Source organism: Moschus berezovskii, chromosome 17, assembly GCF_049115385.1.
Source record: "Moschus berezovskii isolate FMDL1 chromosome 17, NW_MosBer_1.0, whole genome shotgun sequence".
NCBI classification, from domain to species: Eukaryota; Metazoa; Chordata; class Mammalia; order Artiodactyla; family Moschidae; genus Moschus; species Moschus berezovskii.
Genome location: NC_142476.1, coordinates 20,899,761 through 20,919,298, shown reverse-complemented (window position 1 = coordinate 20,919,298; position 19,538 = coordinate 20,899,761). Strand labels below are relative to the sequence as shown.

General features: G+C 47.1%; 1 protein-coding gene across 4 annotated transcripts in view; it reads left to right on the top strand.

Annotated features, from left to right (window-relative positions):
- The window catches only part of PACC1 (proton activated chloride channel 1), a 33,564-nt gene that overhangs the window by 3,576 nt on the left and 10,450 nt on the right, over positions 1-19,538 (top strand). For 2 of the 4 annotated variants that reach the window (XM_055419045.2, XM_088845255.1), the window contains exons 2-3: positions 1,561-1,657; positions 18,526-18,735. In XM_055419045.2, the coding sequence (XP_055275020.2) occupies positions 1,561-1,657; positions 18,526-18,735 (307 nt within the window). Of the gene's footprint in view, positions 1-1,560; positions 1,658-3,732; positions 3,802-18,525; positions 18,736-19,538 lie in introns of those variants that run through there. The other 2 variants (XM_088845254.1, XM_055419046.2) reach the window with 2 other exon arrangements.

Genomic DNA, 19,538 nt, shown 5'->3' with positions numbered 1-19,538 from the left:
CAGTGGAGCAACGAAGCCCGCGCACTGCAGCTACTGAGCCGGTGTGCCTGGAGCCTGTGATCTGGAACAAGAGAAGCCACTGCGATGAGAAGCCCATGCACCACGACTCGAGAGTAGCCCCCACTTGTTTCAACTAGAGAAAAAGCCAGAGCAGCAGTGAAGTCCCAGCACAGCCAGAAATAAATAAGTAAAATTAGTTTTTAAAAAAATGAGAAAAATATTTTAAAATCTTGAGACCTTGAGTGTTGACACTGGGAACCTAAGAAAATACTGGGAAAATCCATCCCTGCCCCACCCTTCCAATCCAGGGGATTGCTGGCTGCTACCTGGAGTGAGACACTCTGGTCCTGGTGTTTCTTGCTCTTCTCCTTAATACTGTGGAGCCTTGTTGCTTATCACTGTATCATTGTCCCCATTTGACAGGTGAGAACACTGAGGAAGTGAGATGGAGGTTGCCTGCTATTAGGCTGCTAATTAGCACCTGTCTCTGGAGTGGCCTGCCCTCCCCACTTTGTTCTGTATTTGCAGCCTGAGTTGGTGGACTTTAGCTCTGACGCCAACTTCACTGTTCCATCGTCTGCCTGAGCAGACGCTAAGCTTGCATTTCCTCCTCCTCTGGAAAGTGATTAAGAGCGTGGGTTTTGGAACTAGACTAACTTGGATTTGGCCCCTGTTTCTGTGGCCATGGAAAGTCTTGTGAGTTGAATTGTGTTCCCTGAAAAGATACGTTGGCGTCCTCACCCCCAGCACCTCAGAGAATGACCTTATTTGGAAAGAGGGTTATTGCAGATGTGCTTAGTTAAGACGAGGTTGTACTGGAGGAAAATGGCCCTAAATCAGCATGCATGGTGTTCTTATTAGAAGGATGACTGTGTGGAGACACAGACTCCATGTAAAGATGGAGACAGTTTGGAGAGAGGATGCATCTAAAAGCCAAGGAGCACGAGGAATTGCTGGCATTACCTGGAGCTAGAAGAGAGGCATGGGAGAGGTTCTCCGTCACAGCCTTCAGGAGGAACCAGCCCTGCCATCACCTTAACTTCAGCTTGCTTGCCTCCGTAACTACGAGGGGATAAATTCCTGTTATTTTCAGCCAGCTAGTTTGTGGTGCTTTGTTATGGTAGCCCTGGAAGACTAACATATGAGAAGTTATTTGAAATTCCTGAGCTTCGTTGTGTTCATCTGTAGAGCTGATATAACATACCCTGCATCATGGGCTTCCTCAGTGGTGTTCGTGGTAAAGAACCCACCTGCCCCGTTCAAGAGACGTAAAGAGACACGGTTTGATCCCTGGGTTGGGAAGATCCCCTAGCAGAGGGCCTGGCAACCTACTGCAGTATTCTTGCCTGGAAAATCCCACGGACAGAGGAGCTCGTCCATGGGGTTGCAAAGAGTCAGACAGGACTGAAGTGACTTCATGTGCACGCATGCACATACCATGCAATGTATGATTTTTTTTGGTGATAATTAAGTGAGAAGCAGCCTCTGCTTTCATATTTTAGTCTGGAAAGGCAAAGCTGATGTAGCTGACTTCTTTGTGCTCTTTGTTCGTCCTTTTAGCTGAGTGAGGAGTTGGATCAGGTGGTTGAGAACTCAGAGCAGGCGGACGAGCGGGACAAGGAGACGGTCAAGGTCCAGGGTCCAGGGATCTTACCAGGTGAGTGGATTCAGTGCTGGGGGTGGACGTGCCTGGTGCTGCCGCTGCAGGCCCCAGTCCAGCCGGACACCTGTGTCAGAGGGGTAGTCCCTACCCGGTGTTGGATCTCCAGTATCACCCTCGTTTTGCAGCCATACATATTTAAACAGCCTCTGGACAGAGGATGTGGTCATGCCTGCATCCGCTCTTTTCTGTCCTCTGGTTTGAGCTGGATCCTGAGGCCCGGCCATTGGATACAATGGCAGGGACTTTGGATCTCTGCTTTTCTGTTTCTTTTTCCCTGGGAAGCTGCTGGCACTTGAGCCTCTGATACCTGGGTCACTTCCCAGGGCCCTCTGGGAGATTATCTGGTAGGCTCACGTCTCCGACAAGAGGCCTCTCCAGTTTCGTTGCCCAGCTCGCTGGTCCCATCAGTCCTGCAGAGCCTGGCAGTGACAACGTCTGACACCTCCACCCCTTCTTCCTCCTGCCTACACTCTGCTCCCTTATCTTCCATAATGTGACACTGTGCTTCTCAGACCACTCCCTGCAGCCTCTTTTGCAGTCACCCTCCCGCTCTTGGGCGTTAAATATTTGTCAGAGGCCCCCTTCTCTCAGTCTCTCGTGGGTGGCCTCGCCCAGGCACCCTCCCCTGCTTCAGTCACTGTTTGCTCACATGTGTCTGCCATGGTCTTATCTCTGGCCCAGAGGTACCTTTTTACATATGCTGTGTACCCTGATTCCCAGGTGATGGCTCTGCCTAGATGTCCCAAAGTTCCCCGAACTCCACTCAACTCCAAAATTGACCTCATGGTTTCCCCACTGCCGGCTTGACCCTCTCCCAGTGTTTCCTGTTTCCAGGGACAATGCCATCACCACCCAGTTGGACCTGAGAGTCATTCTTTTCTCCTTCCTTCCCCGCTTCTCCGTTTTCACTGCCCCTTGACCCTGCTGGCGTTTTTCTTCAGGCCTCACTCCGGGCTTTTTTATTCCTCTGCCTGGAGTTCTCTTCTGTCTGTCATTTAGTTAATGCATAATCATCTTTCAGCTGTCAGCTCACTCTTTTTTTTCCTGCAAAGCCTTGTGTGACTGCCTGGCTAGATCATGTCCACTGTCACTGGTATCCTCTGCGTCTCTGGCTTGCAATAGTCGCTGATGGAATGGTGTAAGAGTTTGCCTGACTGTTGGGTTAATGTCTGTGTAGTCTACTAGACTATAAACCCCACCGAGGTAGAGACCAGTCCCTTTTGCTTCCCCACTCAGCCCTGGCCGTGCAATAAGGATTTGTCGAGTGAATGCCTGAGTGAGTGAGTGAGTGGAGTCCCCCTTGACTCCAGCTTCTAGGGTGGATTGAGGGAGGTGGGGTTCTGCTCCTCTGGATCCCCATATTTGGGGGGATGGGGATGGCATCAGAAATTCTGTGATTGTGCCTAATCCTTAGAGAAGATTTTTTAGAAGGAAAGAGGCAGGAAGGGCGGCTAACATTTACTGACTGCTTCCCTGGGCCAGGCTCTGTCATCCCCATGGCCCATCTAATTATCATGACAGCCCTGTGAGGTGTTCATCCTCTTGATTCCACTTGAGGCCCTAAGACTCGGGAGGTTAAGTGCATTGTGGGAGAATCTTGAAGCTGTCCTGCAGACTGACTGCATCAGGCTCTGTGTGACCCCAGATGCTTTCTATTGCACCTGTGATTTTTTAAAAAAATAACTTACGCATCCTTCTATTAAATTCCAATGCGCTAAAGGTTTTAGCAGGACTGCCCCCACCCTGACTCTGGACATTGCCTCCGAGGCACTAAGGTCCTAGGGAGAAGGTTTTGAAAGCCTTGTGTATTAGTATCTATCTTTTCTGTAACAAATTACCACAAACTTAGGGACTTAAAACAGCTCAGATTTATTATCTGACAGTGCTGGAGGTCAGCAGTCCACAATGCATCTCCCTGGGCTAAAGTTACAGTGTCAGCAGGCCTCAGTTCCTCTCTGGAGGCTCAGAGAGGAATCTGCTTTGGTGCCTCTTCCAGCGTCTGAAGGCTGCCTGCCTTCCTCAGCTCATGTCCCTTCTTCCACCTTTAGGTCTTTCTCAGATCCGCTCGTTCTGACACTGACTTCTGCCTCCCTCTTCCATGTTTAAAGAGCCCTTGTGATTATACAGGGCCCATCCAGGTAATCCAGAATCATTTCCCTGTTGTTGTTTTTTAATTAGTTATCTGTGTATTTGGTTGTGCTGGGTGCTCATTGCTGCATGTGGCCTTTGTCTAGTTGTGGTGAGTAGGGGTTACTCTTCATTGCACTGACAGGCTTAGGCTTCTCTTTGTGGTGGCTTCTCTTGTTTTTGAGCACAGGCTCTAGGTGCATGAGCTTTCGTAGTTGGCGGCTTGCGGGCCCTAGAGCCCATGGGCTTCAGTAGTTGTGGCGCACAGGCTCAGTTGCCCCAAGGCATGTGTGGGGTCTTCCTGGACCAGGGGTTGAACCCATGTCCGCTGCGTTGGCAGGTGGACTCTTAGCCACTGAATGGAAAGTCCCATTTCCCCGTTTTAAGGTCAGATAATCAGCAACTATAATCCCATCTTTGCCCTGTAACTTGACATAATTATAGGTTCCAAGCTTGAGGACGTGGACACCTTTGTGGGTCATTATTTTGCCTACTGCACCCTGCACGGCCCTCTTGCCCCGAGGCAGAGGAGGATGGATGGAGGCAGCAGGAAGAGGACGGAGGCCAGACTTGGAAAGAGGAAGTTTCCTGTTGTGTTTCCTTTCAGAGACAAATGCCAGGCAAATGAGGACGTGGCCGTGAGGACCTTCAACCTTAGCAGCCTGTCTTTCTGCCTCAGATTCCTGGGGCCTCAAAGCCTGAGATGAGTCAGAGCGGGAAGCCAGCCCCCAGGCAGAGCGGATTTTGGGTAGTTGGTTGGCCAGCAAGAGCCTTCCCTGCTGTTGGGGAAACTCGCTGGATGCATGTCCTGTTTAGACTATAGACCGTCCGGTGCTCAGAAGTCCCTTTAGCCGGTCTCAGAAGTGACTTTGATGATGTGGGGTATGATTTCCGAGCTCATGGCGTGCCTCTGAGTCCGTCATGGTAATAAAACTAATGGTACTGATGGCAACAGCCACACTGGCTGGGTGCTTCCCTGTACTAGCCTGGGCGGGGCTTTCTGTATGGACTTTATCACTACTTTATAATCCTCCTAGCCACTTTCTGAGGGAGCTGTTTAGTCCCAGTTGATAGACAGACCAGGGGCACAGGGGAGTACTGTGCTCCGACTGAATGAATGGCAGGGCTCACGATGAACCCAGGCCTGTCTCTCTGAATGTATTCTGACGCTAGCTCAGTTGTTCCTGGATGAGGGGCCTTCTTGTCCCGAACTCCTGCCTGTCATCCGCCAGAGTCACTCACAGACTCCTTCATCTTTGCACCAAATGCCAAAACCACAAAGAAGGGAAGTGAGACATGGCCTCCTTCCAGGAGCTCAGGCCATGCCTAGAGAGAAGGCAGGTTACCCCGAGAAGAACTTAACCCTCCTTCTACGGAGCCTGCCCTGAACAACCGAATGGGGTCTGTTTCTCCCTGTTGCCTGCTTCCCTAGCGTTCATTACTTTTCTTTTGTAGCATTTAGCACAGCTGAGAGGGCACATTTATTGACTGTAACTCTTTAGTTGTGTCAACCTCTGGGGCCTGCCCCGGAGTTCTGTGAGGCATGAAGGTTTGTCCCCCTTTACCCTCACTGTAATTCCAGTGCTTAGTAGCCTGGCCCTCTCTAGGAGCTCCATGTATATCAGTGCTCTGGGAGAGGGAGGTGGGGATTTAGAGCAGGAAAGCATCGTATCTAAGCCAACTTGAATGAGTGAGTGAACGAAGGCCAAAGAAATGCTAGACAGGGGCTTCAGGAATGAATGAACAAGGGCTAGGTGAAGGAAGTGGGATTAATCCGAAGGAAGGGTGATGTATGGGTGGAAAAGAAGGGCTGGCCAGGGAGGAGGGATGGCATGTGCAAACACATAGAGGTGGGAATGAAAGTAGGACGTTTCAGAATCAGTGGGAAGCATAGTGGTTGGAACAGAGGGTTGATGAGAGAAGCAGAGGGAGGTGAGGTAGGAAAGCCTGGCTGGGTCAGACTGGGGGTGGGGTTTCAGCATTGGCGGTTTGGGCTTTCTCTAGGGAGCAGCAGTATTTAAAGGAATTAGAACAGAATAGTAAGGAATGAAGTGGGCATTTAAGGAAGATGAGTGTGGCAGGGTGTGGGGCTGGATTAAGTTGAAGCAAACCAACTGTGGAAAATTCTTAAGGAGATGGGAATACCAGACCACATTACCTGACTCCTGAGAAATCTGTATGCAGATTTCTAACTGTGAGCAACAGTTAGAACTGGACATGAAACAACAGACTGGCTCAAAATCGGGAAAGGAGTCCATCAAGACTGTATATTGTCACCTTCCTTATTTAACTTATATGCAGAGTATATCATGCGAAATGCTGGGCTGGACGAAGCACAGCTGGAATCAAGATTGCTGGGAGAAATATCAGTAACCTCAAATATGCAGATGACACCACCCTTATGGCAGAAGGCAAAGAGGAACTGAAGAGCCTCTTGATGAAAGTGAAAGAGGAGAGTGGTAAAGTTGGCTTAAAACTCAACATTCAGAAAACTAAGATCATGGCATCTAGTCCCATCACTTCATGGCAAATAGATGGGAAAACAGTGGAAACAGTGAGAGACTTTATTTTGGGGGGCTCCAAAATCACTGCAGATGGTGACTGCAGCCATGAAATTAAAAGAAGGGAAGCTTGCTTGGAAGAAAAGTTATAACCAACCTAGACAGCATATTAAAAAGCGAGATATTACTTTACCAACAAAGTCCATCTAGTCAAAGCTATGGTTTTTCCAGTAGTCACATATGGATGTGAGAGTTGGACTATAAAGAAAGCTGAGCGCCAAAGAATTGATGTTTTTGTACTGTGGTGTTAGAGAAGACTCTTAAGAGTCCCTTGGGCTGCAGGGATATCAAACTAGTCAATCCTAAAGGAAATCAGTCCTTGAATATTCATTGGAAAGACTGATGCTGAAGCTGAAGCTCTAGTACTTTGGCCACCTGATGTGAAGAACTGACTCCTTGGAAAAGACCCTGATGCTGGGAAATATTGAAGGCAGGAGGAGAAGGGGATGACAGAGGGTGAGATGATTGGATGGCATCACTGACTCAGTGGACGTGAGTTTGAACAAGCTGAGGGAGTTGATGATGGATAGGGAAGCCTGGCGTGCTGCAGTTCATGGGGTTACAAAGAGTCGGACACGACCGAGCGGCTGAACTGAGCGGAAGGCAACTGTGCCACATCAGAGGTCGGAGGCTGATATGATAGGCTGCTTTGATGTGGGGGAGAGGGAGAAGGAAGAATCAAAGAAGATTCTAAGGTTTGAAGCCAGGTGAGGAAGAGGATAACGTTCAGAGATAGAGTCCAGAGGGGCAAGTGGCTGGATGAGAGGACACACCAAGCTTCAGTGGGCGTGGTGTCTGGGTGGGGTTGGCCCAGAGGCAGAGAGCTACAGGATTGACAGCAGAGAGGCGAGGACTGGACCTGTAGCGGGAGGTTTAGGGAGAAAGCCAGGGACATGGAGTGTGGAGGAAGTAGGGGAGGGCCATGAGGACTGGAAGTGTCCTCGTTTGGAGGCCAGAAGAGAGGTTGGAGCCTGGAGTGCAGGACAGGAGGACAGTGCAGGGATGCTGAGTGTTGAGCAGCCGAGGCTCAAGGGAAGCACCCGGCGTTCAGGACTGTACTCCCAGTTACTCTCTGAGGGAAGTAATTCCATGCCATAATGTGGTTAAAGCCTCCGTCTACTCATTTCCTCTCTATCAGGGGAAGCATAACTGCTTATTGCTCTTTTCAAAGGAAAAGATGAGAGTGGACGTGCTAACTGAATAAGCAGTTTATTGGATTAGGGATGTAATCAAATTGAGAACGTTTGGTTACTTAGTTCTCCACGGAAACAACTGTATGTTAATAGAACAGACAAAGATGAGCAGCCAAAGAAAAAATAAGGTAAATTGAACCTCGTCAAAATGAAAACCTTGCACATCAAAGGATATTATCATGAAAGTGAAAAGATAGCTCGTAGGATGGGAGAGATTTTCAAATCATATATCTGATAAAGGACTTGTATTTAGCAGTTATACAGAACTCTTATAACTCAGTAATAAAAGACAACCCAGTTAAAAGTGGACAAAAAATGTGAATAATGTCTCTCTAAAGAAGGTATGCAAATGCCAGATAAACACATGACTAGATGCTCAGCACTGTTAGTCTTTAGGTGTAATTTCATACCTCCCAGGATGGCTACAATCAAAAAAACAACGATAAGCAAGTTTTGGTGAGGATGTAAAGAAATTAGAAACCCCAGACGTTGCTGAGGGGAATGTATTAATAAAATGGTGCGGCTACTGTGGAAAATAGTCTGTCAGTTCCTCAAAAGGTTTAAGTATAGAGTTACCATATGACCCAGTGGTTCCACTGTTAGTTATATATCCGAGGGAAATGAAAGCTGTATGTCCGTGCAAAAACTTGTAATGAATGTTTATAGCAGGATCATAATAGACAAAAAGTAGAAGCAACACAAATGTCCATCTGCTGATGAATGGATAGATAAAATGCTGTGTTCACACAATGGAATATTATTGTGCAATAAGTAGGAATGAACAACTGATGCACGTTACGACATGGATGAATCTTCAAAACATTCTGTCAAGTGAAAGAAGTCAGACGCAAAAGGTCACATATAGTATGATTCCGTTTATGAGACTTGCCTGGAATAGGTAAGTCCATAGCAACAGAAAGTAGACTGTTGGTTGCCCGGGAATAAGAGAAAGATGGAGTGACTGCTAATGGGTCTGGAGTTTCTTCTTGGGTGATGACAGTGTTCTGTAATTAGATAGTGGTTGTGACTGTACACTTTGTGAACATTTTAAAAACTACTAAATGTATTCACTTTATAAAGGTCCATTTTATGGGATATAAATTATATCTCAAAAAAAAACAAAATAAAATTAAAACAACAAACCCATCCATCACTAAAAAGAAGAAAAGGATAAACAAAGAATTCTTTTCTCCTTTGCAATCTGAATGCATCTTAGCCCAGTGCTGTCTGCAAGGTAGTGTTTTGCATGGTTATGGTAGTCAGCCAGTTTCCTTTCCTGTGAATAAAGGTGTCACGATGTTTTCAGAAACATCATGTGTGTGAGTTGCTCATCACACATTTTCTTAATGGGCTGACTTACCAATACATTCTGGGTCACGTTTGATTTTTGAATCAATTCTGTTAATGGGTTTTATAAAATTCATAAATTACTTTTCTCAAGAAAGTCTTGTGCATTCTTCTTGTCTTTCTGCCACTGTGAGTTTGCATATATATAAAGGATGTATGGGCTTCCCAGGTGGTGCTAGTGGTAAAGAACCCGCCTGCCAATGCAGGAGACAGAAGAGGCATGGGTTCAATCCCTGGGTCAGGAAGATCCCCTGGAGGAGGGCATGGCAACCCACTCCAGTATTCTTGCCTGGAGAGTCCCACAGAAAGAGGAGCCAGGCAGGCTACAGTCCACAGCATCACAAAGAGTTGGGCGTGACTGAAGCAACTTAGCACAGGCACACATACTTTGGAAAACATTCATCCAACTTGCTATGGAATAGCCAGTGTTTGGTTTTTCTGACTGAAAAGTACATGGGATATTTTATCAAATATCTAGCACCTTTTTAAAAATAATGGTAAAATGTAACGTCTGCTTTGAGCATTCAGTTAGTTCAGTTCAGTCACTCAGTCGTGTCTGACTCTTTTTGATCCCATGGACTGGAGCATGCCAAGCTTCCCTGTCCATTACCAGCTCCTAGAGCTTGCTCAGACTCTTGTCCATTGAGTCGGTGATGCCATCCAACCACCTCATCCTCTGATGTCTCCTCCTCCTCCGGCCTTCAGTCTTTCCCAGCATCAGGCTCTTTTCTAATGAGTCAGTTCTTCTCATCAGGTGGCCAAAGTGTTGGAGCTTCAGCATCAGTCCTTGCAATGAATATTCAGGACTGATTTCCTTTAGGATGAGCTGGTTGGATCTCCTTGCAATCCAAGGGACTCTCAAGGGTCTTCTCCAACACCACACTTCAAAAGCATCAATGCTTCAGCACTCAGCTTTCTTTATGGTACAACTCTCACATCCGTGAAAATAGCTTTGACAGTGCGGACCTTAGCTGGCAAAATAATGTCTCTGCTTTTTAATGTGGTGTCTAGGTCGGTCGTAACTTTTCTTCCAAGGAGTAAGCGTCTTTTAATTTCTTGACTGCAGTCACCATCTGCGGTGATTTTGGAGCCCAAGAAAATGGTCTGTCACTGTTTGCATTGTTTCCCCATCTGTTTGCCATGAAGTGATGAGATTGGATGCTATGATCTTAGTTTTTTGAATGTTGAGTTTTAAGCCAGCTTTTTCACTCTCCTGTTTCACTTTCATCAAGAGTGACTTTATCACTTTCATCAGGATGAAGTTTATAAACTTCTTCACTTTCTGCCATAAGGGTGGTGATATCTGCGTATTTGAGGTTGTTTTCCTGGCAGTCTTGATTCCAGCTTGTGCTTCATCCAGCCTGGCATTTCGTATGATATACTCTGCATATAAGTTAAACAAGCAGGGTGTCAGTATACAGCCTTGACGTACTCCTTTCCCAATTTGGAACCAGCCCTTTGTTTCATGTCTGATTCTAACTGTTGCTTCTTGACCGGCATGCAGATTTATCAGGAGGCATTGGAGTGTCACATATAGCATGTGTGGATGATAAACAGTCCTATGGTTTTTTATTTACATTACGTGCCAATTTGTGGATCATTGAAAGCCCTGTAAAGAAGCTGAATTTGGAGTCTAGGAGTCAGTATTCCAGGACCCTCGTTCGATGTCCATTGTTGACCCTGGGGTCCGGATTGCTGCACAGGGAATGGAGTTGGACCGGATGGCCTTTTAGGTCCCTAGCAACTCTTAGAAGATTCTATTCAGATGTTATGCACTAATTCAGTCATTCAGAGTTCCTTCACTTTCATCTTGTAATCTTAGGATGTAGCACCCTGATGCCCATTGCCACTGCAGTTCCAAGCCACTCAGACAGTGAGTGTGCTTGTTCTGAAGTGAACCTGTGGTCCCACATGGACCGTAGGGGCTGGGAGTGCCTTCCAAGCAAAACAGCTGTGGGCAGGTCCCTGTGCACAGACCACCGTGCTTCGGGTGAGCGTACATCAGCACCTGAGCGAAAGGAAGCCATCTGCAGTTGAGTGTGAAGAAGGGCCGTGTCTTGTGAGGTGCCTAATGGGGAACCTTGTCCTATACAGGGTACTCTCCAGGAGAAGGTCTGAATGCGAGACTGACAGAGAAAGACTTTTGAGAGTAAAATGGAGCAGAGTTGTGAGAGAGGCATGGCCAGAAGACAGGTGGCACAGCTGTAAGGGAGGAAACATTGACACAGTCCCTCGTAACACTGAGCAGCAGAAAATCAGAGACAGTGGAGGTTGAAAACATGAGCTGCATTAATTCCTTTTGGAGAGCTGGAGCTGCTCTGTACCTTGACTTCATTCTCAGCCACCCAAGGGGTTTCCTTGGGGCTTCCTGCTTCCTTTTAAACATCCATTGTCGAGAGTAACCTGTTCTTCACGACCTGAAGGAACCACACAAACACTTCTGGGAATTGACATTCCTGTAAAGGAAGAATTTTTTAAACTTTTTGCTATTACTAATAAGGCACACCAATTGGTTTATAGTTTTATGTGCCCGAAATGTACTGACCAATTGAGAGGTAGCTAAGTCAGCATTGCACAACTTAGTTCATCAGTTTTTTTTGGGTTATTCATCCATTTAATAGACATGAAAACATTACACGCCTACTGTGTGAAAGACTGTATTCCGTCACACCTCCATTTCATCTTCATGTATTTTTTTCTCATTAATTATTATCAGATTGTTTTTTCATGGTCTTCATCTTTGTTATCTTCATCGCTGAGGGCTTCATTTTTTGAGGGATAGAGGGTACGTTCTGTCTTTCCAGTAACAGTAATTCATTGGGCAGGTACTCTGTCATGCATTTTACAATAATCTCTCATTTGCTTCTCTCAGAAATCCTGGAAAACTGAAATGATTTCTCTTTCACATGAAGCAAGTGAGCCCTAGGAGCGTCAGATAGCTTGCTTTGGGTCACAGGGTAGTTATAGTTGGCAGCAGAGCTAGGTTTGCAGCCCATGCTCCTACTGTACCTCTGGGCTAGAGATCTGGTCTTCAGTTCACAAAACACGTGAATAATGAACACCAGATGATGTCTTCCTCGGAATCCTCACGGTGCTTTAGTCCCAGAGCTAATTCAGTCTCCTCCACAAAGCCTCCGCTAACCTCTGCCCTTCTCCCTGACTCCCCTCCATCCCTCTGAGGAAAGGAAATCTCACAGTTTACATCTCCACAGCTTTCGGAGTTCTGTCGCACTTGTAGCACAAAGCGTCAGTCCTCCTCTCCTGGGATCCTCTCTCAGAACCTCCCTGACGCACGTAGCAAAAAGTGTTGCACGTAGAGTTGGTGCTCGATGTTTGTTTGTAGACGTAAAGCGAGTGATTTCCTTCTTTCTGACTACCTAGGACCCTTTATAGTTCTGTGCTCCTCTTGCTTTTGAGCTTTTTAAATAAAAGGAAATGAGATAGTTATGAGCAAATACTCTTGGGCCTTTGTATTTAAAGTCCATCTCTTAATTACAGCATTTGGTTGGGTCTTGTATTTATTTCGTCCAGACTGATAGTCTCTGCCTTTTCGTTGGTGTTTGATTTGTTTTCTCTAAGTGCTGATACGGTTGCATTTGGTTCTACCATTTTATTGTTCTCTATTTGTCTCATATGTTTGTTGTTTCTCTGTTCCTTCTTTCCTGAAAGTTAGAAAATTTTCAGTATAGTTGTATAATTTTTGCTTTCAGTTCAGTTCAGTCGCTCAGTCATGTCCAACTCTCCGCGACCCCATGAATCACAGCACGCCAGGTCTCCCTGTCCATCACCAACTCCCGGAGTTCACTCAAACTCATGTCCACAGAGTCGGTGATGCCATTCAGCCATCTCATTCTCTGTCGTCCCCTTCTCCTCCCTCCCCCAACCTTCCCCAGCATCAGAGTCTTTTCCAGTGAGTCAACTCGTCGCATGACGTGGCCAAAGTATTGCAGTTTCAGCTTTAGCATCAGTCCTTCCAATGAACACCCAGGATTGATCTCCTTTAGAATGGACTGGTTGGATCTCCTTGCAGTCCAAGGGACTCTCAAGAGTCTTCTCCAACACCACAGTTCAAAAGCATCGATTCTTCGGCGATCAGCTTTCTTCACAGTCCAACTCTCACATCCATACATGACCACGGGAAAAACCATAGCCTTGACTAGACAGACCTTTGTTGGCAAAGTAATGTCTCTGCTTTTTAATATACTATCTAGTCATAACTTTCCTTCCAAGGAGTAAGCGTCTTTTAATTTCCTGGCTGCAATCAGCATCTGCAGTGATTTTGGAGCCACCTAAAATAAAGTCTGACCCTGTTTCCACTGTTTTCCCATCTATTTCCCATGAAGTGATGGGACCAGATGCCATGATCTTTGTTTTCTGAATGTTGAGCTTCAAGCCAACCTTTTCACTCTCCTCTTTCACTTTGATCAAGAGGCTTTTTAGTTCCTCTTCACTTTCTGCCATAAGCGTAGTGTCATCTGCATATCTGAGATTATTGATATTTCTCCCAGCAATCTTGATTCCTGCTTGTGCTTCTTAGATAGCCTTAAATTTTAAAAATTATATAAATAACTTTTTATATTTACCCACATATTTAACATTTCCAGGAATGTTTATTCCTTCTTGAGAGTTACCATCTATTGTCATTGCAGAGTTTTCTTTAGCATGCATTCTAGCGCAGATCTGTTGGTAATGAATTCTCTCTGCTTTTGTGTTTGAAAATACCTTTATGTCCCCTTCATTTTTAAAGGTTAGTTTGCTGGAATTTAAAAATTCTGAGTTGATGGAATTTTTTTTTCCTTCAGTACCTTGAAGATGTTCCATTGTCTTGTAGCAGTAGTGTTAGTCGCTCAGTCGTGTCCAGCTCTTTGTGACCCCGTGGACTGCAGCCCACCTGGCTCCTCTGTCCATGGGATTCTCCAGGCAAGAATTCTGGAGTGGGTTGCCATTCCCTTGTCCAGGGGATCTTCCCAGCCTGGAGATCGAACCCAGGTCTCCTGCATTGCAGGCAGATTCTTTACCATCTGAGCTACAGGGAAGCCCCTGTTGTCTTTCGGCCTTCATTACTTCTGGTCAAACATTAACCTGTTGTCAGATTTAATTTCCTGTATGTAATATGCTCCCCCCTCCTTTGTTTCCTGGGTGCCTTCAAGACTTTTTTTTATCTTTGCATTGGCAGTTTCAGTATGATTTGCCTAGAATTGGTTTATTACTTATCCTGCTTGGCATGTATTGGGCTTCTTGAATCTATAAATTGGATATTTTTTCCTCCAGTTTTTGGGAAGTTTGGGCCATTCTTTTTTCAGATATTTTTGCGATCTATTTTCTCTCTCCAGTTACCTTTTGTTAGACTGCTGGATATTGTCCCACAGTTATCTAGGCTCTGTTAGATTTTTCTTCAATCTTTCTTTTTTTAGATTGGATAATTTCTGTTCATTTAACTTCAACTACACTGTTTCGTTTTTTTTTTTTTTCCTGCCATCTTTTGCTGTTGAAGAGTGGACAGTGAGTTTTTCATTTTATTTATTTTTCTTTTCAGCTCTAGAATTCCCACTGGTTCTTTTCTATAGTTTCTGTCCCTCTGTCCATTCCTTATCCATTTTTGGTCCTTTAGGTGCTGTGGAAATCCTGTCTGCTAATTGCAGCATTTGGGGTCATCTTAGTGCTGCTTTGTATGTACTCCTTTTTCCCTTGAGTGTGGGTCACATTTTCTTGTTTCTTTGCATGTCTAATGATTTATTTTATTGAACACTAGACATTTTCAGTGACACATTATAGAGGTTCTGAATTCTCTTATGATCCTGCGAAGACTTTTTTTTAGCAAGTAGATAAAATAGCAAGACTGAAGTTCTAATCGCCTTGTTCCTTGCATGAAGAGCAGCTGAACTCTATTGAATACTCAATCCTGCGGTTCCCAGCTGCTGCTTTTTCCTGGCCCTCCTGGGGTCTTAGCAAGAACTGGAGCATGTTTTGTTTGCAGATTTGGGAGTTCATTACCCCCTGTGGCTCCCTCCCTTTCAGGGTTTTCCCCTAACTTTCTGGCTGCTTCCCCAGCCTTGAACTTTGTCCAGTGTCACCCTGCACCACACCTTATAGAGACTGTTCAGTGGCCTCAGGCAAAAAGCTACAAGTTTACAAATCTCACCAGATGCAGTTTTTTTTTTTTTCAAAAAGGGTAGATTTTTTAAATTTCAGCTTCCTTTTGATCATTTTCCAGTGCCTTCAAATAATTTAAATTATTTGGTCCAAGTTTCTAATTATGTTCTGTAGAAGGGTGGTGTGACCACGCAGCCTTGTCACTGTTGGAAGCCAGAAGCCAAGCACATACCTTTTGGGGCTTCCGTTCAGACCCGCTTCCTCCTCAGCCTTGTGCTCAGCTGCTGGGGAGGAGACAGGCCTTTTCCTCAGGGAGCCCACTGTTTCAGGAGCACTGGGGGAGTGTCTCAGCTCAGCCTGTCCTAACCAAGTACCTCAGGCTGGTGGCTGAAGCAACAGAAATGTTCTTCTCAGTCACGGAGGCTGGAAGTTCAGGGTCCCGCTGTCGGCAGGTTTGGAGTCTCCCAAGTCCCCTTTCCGGAGAAGGCAATGGCAAGCTACTCCAGTACTATTGCCTAGAAAATCCCATGGATGGAGGAGCCTGGTAGGCTGTAGTCCATGGGGTCGCTAAGGGTCGGACACGACTGAGTGACTTCACTTTCACTTTCACACATTGGAGAAGGAAATGGCAACCCACTCCAGTGTTCTTGCCTGGAGAATCCCAGGGACGGGGGAGCATGGTGGGCTTCCGTCTGTGGGGTCACACAGAGTCGGACACGACTGAAGTGACTTAGCAGCAGCAGCAAGGCCCCTTTCCTTAGGCTTTTGGTCCGTGTGTTCTCCTGTGTGACTTTTTCTCTGTGTGTCTGCACCCTCGTGTCTCTCCCTCTTCAAAGTCTGGTTAATCTACCGTGTTTTGTTGGTTTCAAGTTGTGAATCAGTGATGCGTGTGTGTTCATTTTCAGACTCTTTTGCAGTAGAGGCTGTTACGTGGTGCCGAGTACCGTTCCCTGTGCTCTGCGGTCGGGCCTTCTTGTTTCCCTGTTTTTTTACAGCAGTGTGTATGTGTTAATCCCACATCCCTAATTTCTCTCTCCCCACACCCCCTCCCACTTTCTCCTTTGGTATAAATTTGTTTTCTAAGCGTGTGAGTCTGTTTCTGTTTTGTGACTAAGTTCATTCGTATTGTTTTTTTAGATTCCACGTATTAATGACATCCTGTGACGGTCTTTCTCTGATTGATTTCACTTAACACGATCGTCTGTGTGTTCACCCACGTTGCTGGAAGTGGCACTGTCCCACCCTTTTCGATGGATGCGCAGTGTCCCGTTGTGTGTGTGGACTGCGTCTCCTCTGTCCAGTCACCTGCTGGTAGACTCAGGTTGCTTCCGTGTCTTGGCTGTTATAAACAGTGCTGTTGGGGTGCGTGTCATCTTTTCGAATCAATTTTCTCCAGATACGGGCCCAGGAGGAGGATTGCAGGATCATGTAGAATTCTGTTTTTAGTTTTCTGAGGGCCCTCCGTGGTGTTCTCCATGGTGGCTGTACCAGTTTACATGCCTGCCAGTGGTGTTCAGTTCAGTTCAGTCACTCAGTCGTGTCCGACTCTTTGCGGCCCTCCCTTTTCTCCACAGCCTCTCCAGCATTTATTATCTGTAGGCCTCTTACAATGATGGTCATTCTCTACGGCTGTGAGGTGATTGTGTCATTGTGGTTTGATTTGTGGATTATGGGCAGGAGGAGAAAGGGACGACAGAGGATGAGATGGCTGGATAGCATCACCAACTCGATGGACATGGGTTTGGATAGACTCCGGGAGTTGGTGGTGGACAGGGAGGCCTGGCGTGCTGCACTCCATGGGGTCGCAGAGAGTCGGACACGACTGAGCTACTGAACTGAACTGAATAGTTAGCGATAGTGAACATCTTTTCATGTGCTTTTTGGCCATCTGTATGTCTTCTTTGGAAAAATGTCTGTTTAGGTCTTTTGCCCATTTTTTGATTGGATTGGTTTTTGTTTTTTTGATATTAAACTATATGAGCTATTTGTATGTTTTGGGAATTAATCCCTTGTCAGTCTTGTAGTTTGAAAATATTTTCTCCTAGACCATAAGATTGTCTTTTCGTTTTTAAGCTTTTAAGTTTAATTCAGTCCCATTTGTTTACTTTTGTTTTTTTTTTCCTTACTTTAGAAGGTGGATTCAAAAAAACATTGCTGCGATTTATGTCAGAGTGTTCTGCCTTTGTTTTCCTCTGGAAGTTTTATAGTATTTGGTCTTACATTTAGGTCTTTAATCCATTTTGAGTTTATTTTTGTGTATGTTGTTAGAGAATGTTCTAATTTTATTCTTTCACATATATGTCCAGTTTCCCCAACACTGCTTACTGAAGGGACTTTCTTTATTCTTTTGTATATTCTTGCCTCCTTTGTCATGGATTAATTAGCCACGGGTGTGTGGGTTTATTTCTGGGCTTGATATTCTGTTCTTTTGACCTGTGTTTCTGTATTTGTGCCCATACCGTACTGTTCTGACTACCTTGTAGCATAGTCTCAAGTTGTTAGGAAAGATTGAAGAAGGGAGGAGACGGGGACGACAGAGGATGAGATGGCTGGATGGCATCACCGACTCGATGGACATGAGTCTGGGTAAACTCCAGGAGTTGGTGGTGGACAGGGAGGCCTGTGCTGCAGTCCATGGGATCGCAAAGGATCAGACACGACTGAGCGACTGAACTGAACTGATAGTCTCAAGTCAGGGAGCGTGATTCCTTCAGCTCTGTTCTTCTTTCTCAAGATTGTTTTGACTGTTCAGGGTATTTTGTGTGTCCACACAAATTGAAAATGTTTTGTTCTATTTCTGTGAAAAATGCCACTGGGTTCTTCCTCTTCTTAATACACTCGTCCTATTGGATTAGGGCCCTTATGACCTCCTTGACCACTCTGCTCCAAACACTGTCACCCTGTATTAAGCCTTCACCTTAGGACTTTTGGGGAGGGGATGGCCTCAGGACACATGCAGTCGTTCACCATTTAGTTACAGAAGGCCTGCTGTATTCCAGGCACCACATGAAGGGCCGGGGGTTCAGTGTGGACAAGAATGGCCCTGTATCCACCCACATGGAGCTCACAGCCTGGGGGATAAAAAGACATGTAGACGGTAACATTGCAGAGTGATGACAAGGGCCGTAGGGTGTCCTGGGAGCACTGAGGAGGGGGTGCCAGTCAAGTTATGGGGTCAGGGGAGGTTTCCTTGAGGACATGCCCTTCTAAACTGAAACCTGAAGGATGAGTTAGGAGTCAGCCATTGGGAGAGCAGCGCTTCAGGCCAGGCTTGGGGTAAGAGGGGCTTCAGGGCAGAGGATCATGCACTGACATGGCTGGTCTGGGGTGGGCGGCGCCCACACTGGGTTGGAAGCGTCTCTTGGAGGAACCTTCTCCAGCTCAGGGTCCCCATGCTGGCAGAGCAGGTGTGTGGTGACTGTTGCCGGGTGCCAGGTGTTGGGCCTTGGCGGGGGTTAGGTATACAGAGCCTCGCCTCTGGGGTGAAGCAAGTCAGGGGCCTGGAGACTCCCTGGCTCACACGTGTGTTGTTGTCCTTCAGCCCTGGACAGCGAGTCGGCCTCGAGCAGCATCCGTTTCAGCAAGGCCTGCCTGAAGAACGTCTTCTCAGTCCTGCTCATCTTCATCTACCTGCTGCTCATGGCCGTGGCCGTCTTCCTGGTCTACCAGACCATCACAGACTTCCGTGAGAAGCTCAAGCACCCTGTCATGTCCGTGTCTTACAAGGAGGTGGATCGCTACGACGCCCCAGGTAGCGTCTGCCCCGGGACAGGCATCAGGTCCCAGGCCGCAACTTCTAAATACCCCTGAGCCACTGCTGCATTCCTGGCATGGTGCCAGGCACCACGGGCGGGGCAGAGGAGTCTGAGACAGTCTGGGTGTGGGTTGCCCCACCCCACGAGCTGCCGTTGGTGCCCAGCCAGAGGGTCGTGTGCTGAGGAGGGGGGCGGACCGAGCCTGGAGTGCTGGCTGCAGGGCTGGAGTGGGCACCGAAGGCTTCGTTCACAGCGGGGTTTGAGCGGGGCCTTGGCAGATGGAAGAGTTTCTCTGGGAGGCGGGTCTGTAGGAGCAGAGATGTACTTAGGGAGACAGGGCTTCTCTGGGGAGATGAGTCTAGCCTGGCTGGACCCGGGGGCCAGTGACCAGGGGAAGTTGGAGTTCCGGGAGGCAGGGGAGGTGCGGCCATCCAGAGGTGGCTGGCGCCTGCCTGGAGAGGCCCCCAGGCCACATCACCTACGGGGAGCCATCTCTGCCGAAGAGGAGACTGTCCGCTCCAGGGCAGCAGTGCTGGTGCTGGGCTCTGGCAGCATGGTGTGAACGGGGTAGGGGCGTGAGGTCTGGGGGCTCAGGCTCTGCCCACGCAGCCTGTGCCACCACCCGGCTCTGCCCACGGGACGCCCCCGAGTGACCCTCCGGAAGGACTGCTCACAGTGCAGATCTGGAGTCTCGGGTCCCGGCTCCCAGGGGCTTCTTGATGACGTGTGTGGGTCCCAGCGCCTTCGCCCATCCCGTGACTGTCGCTCCTCTGACTGTGTCCGCCTTGGTCTCTCTCTG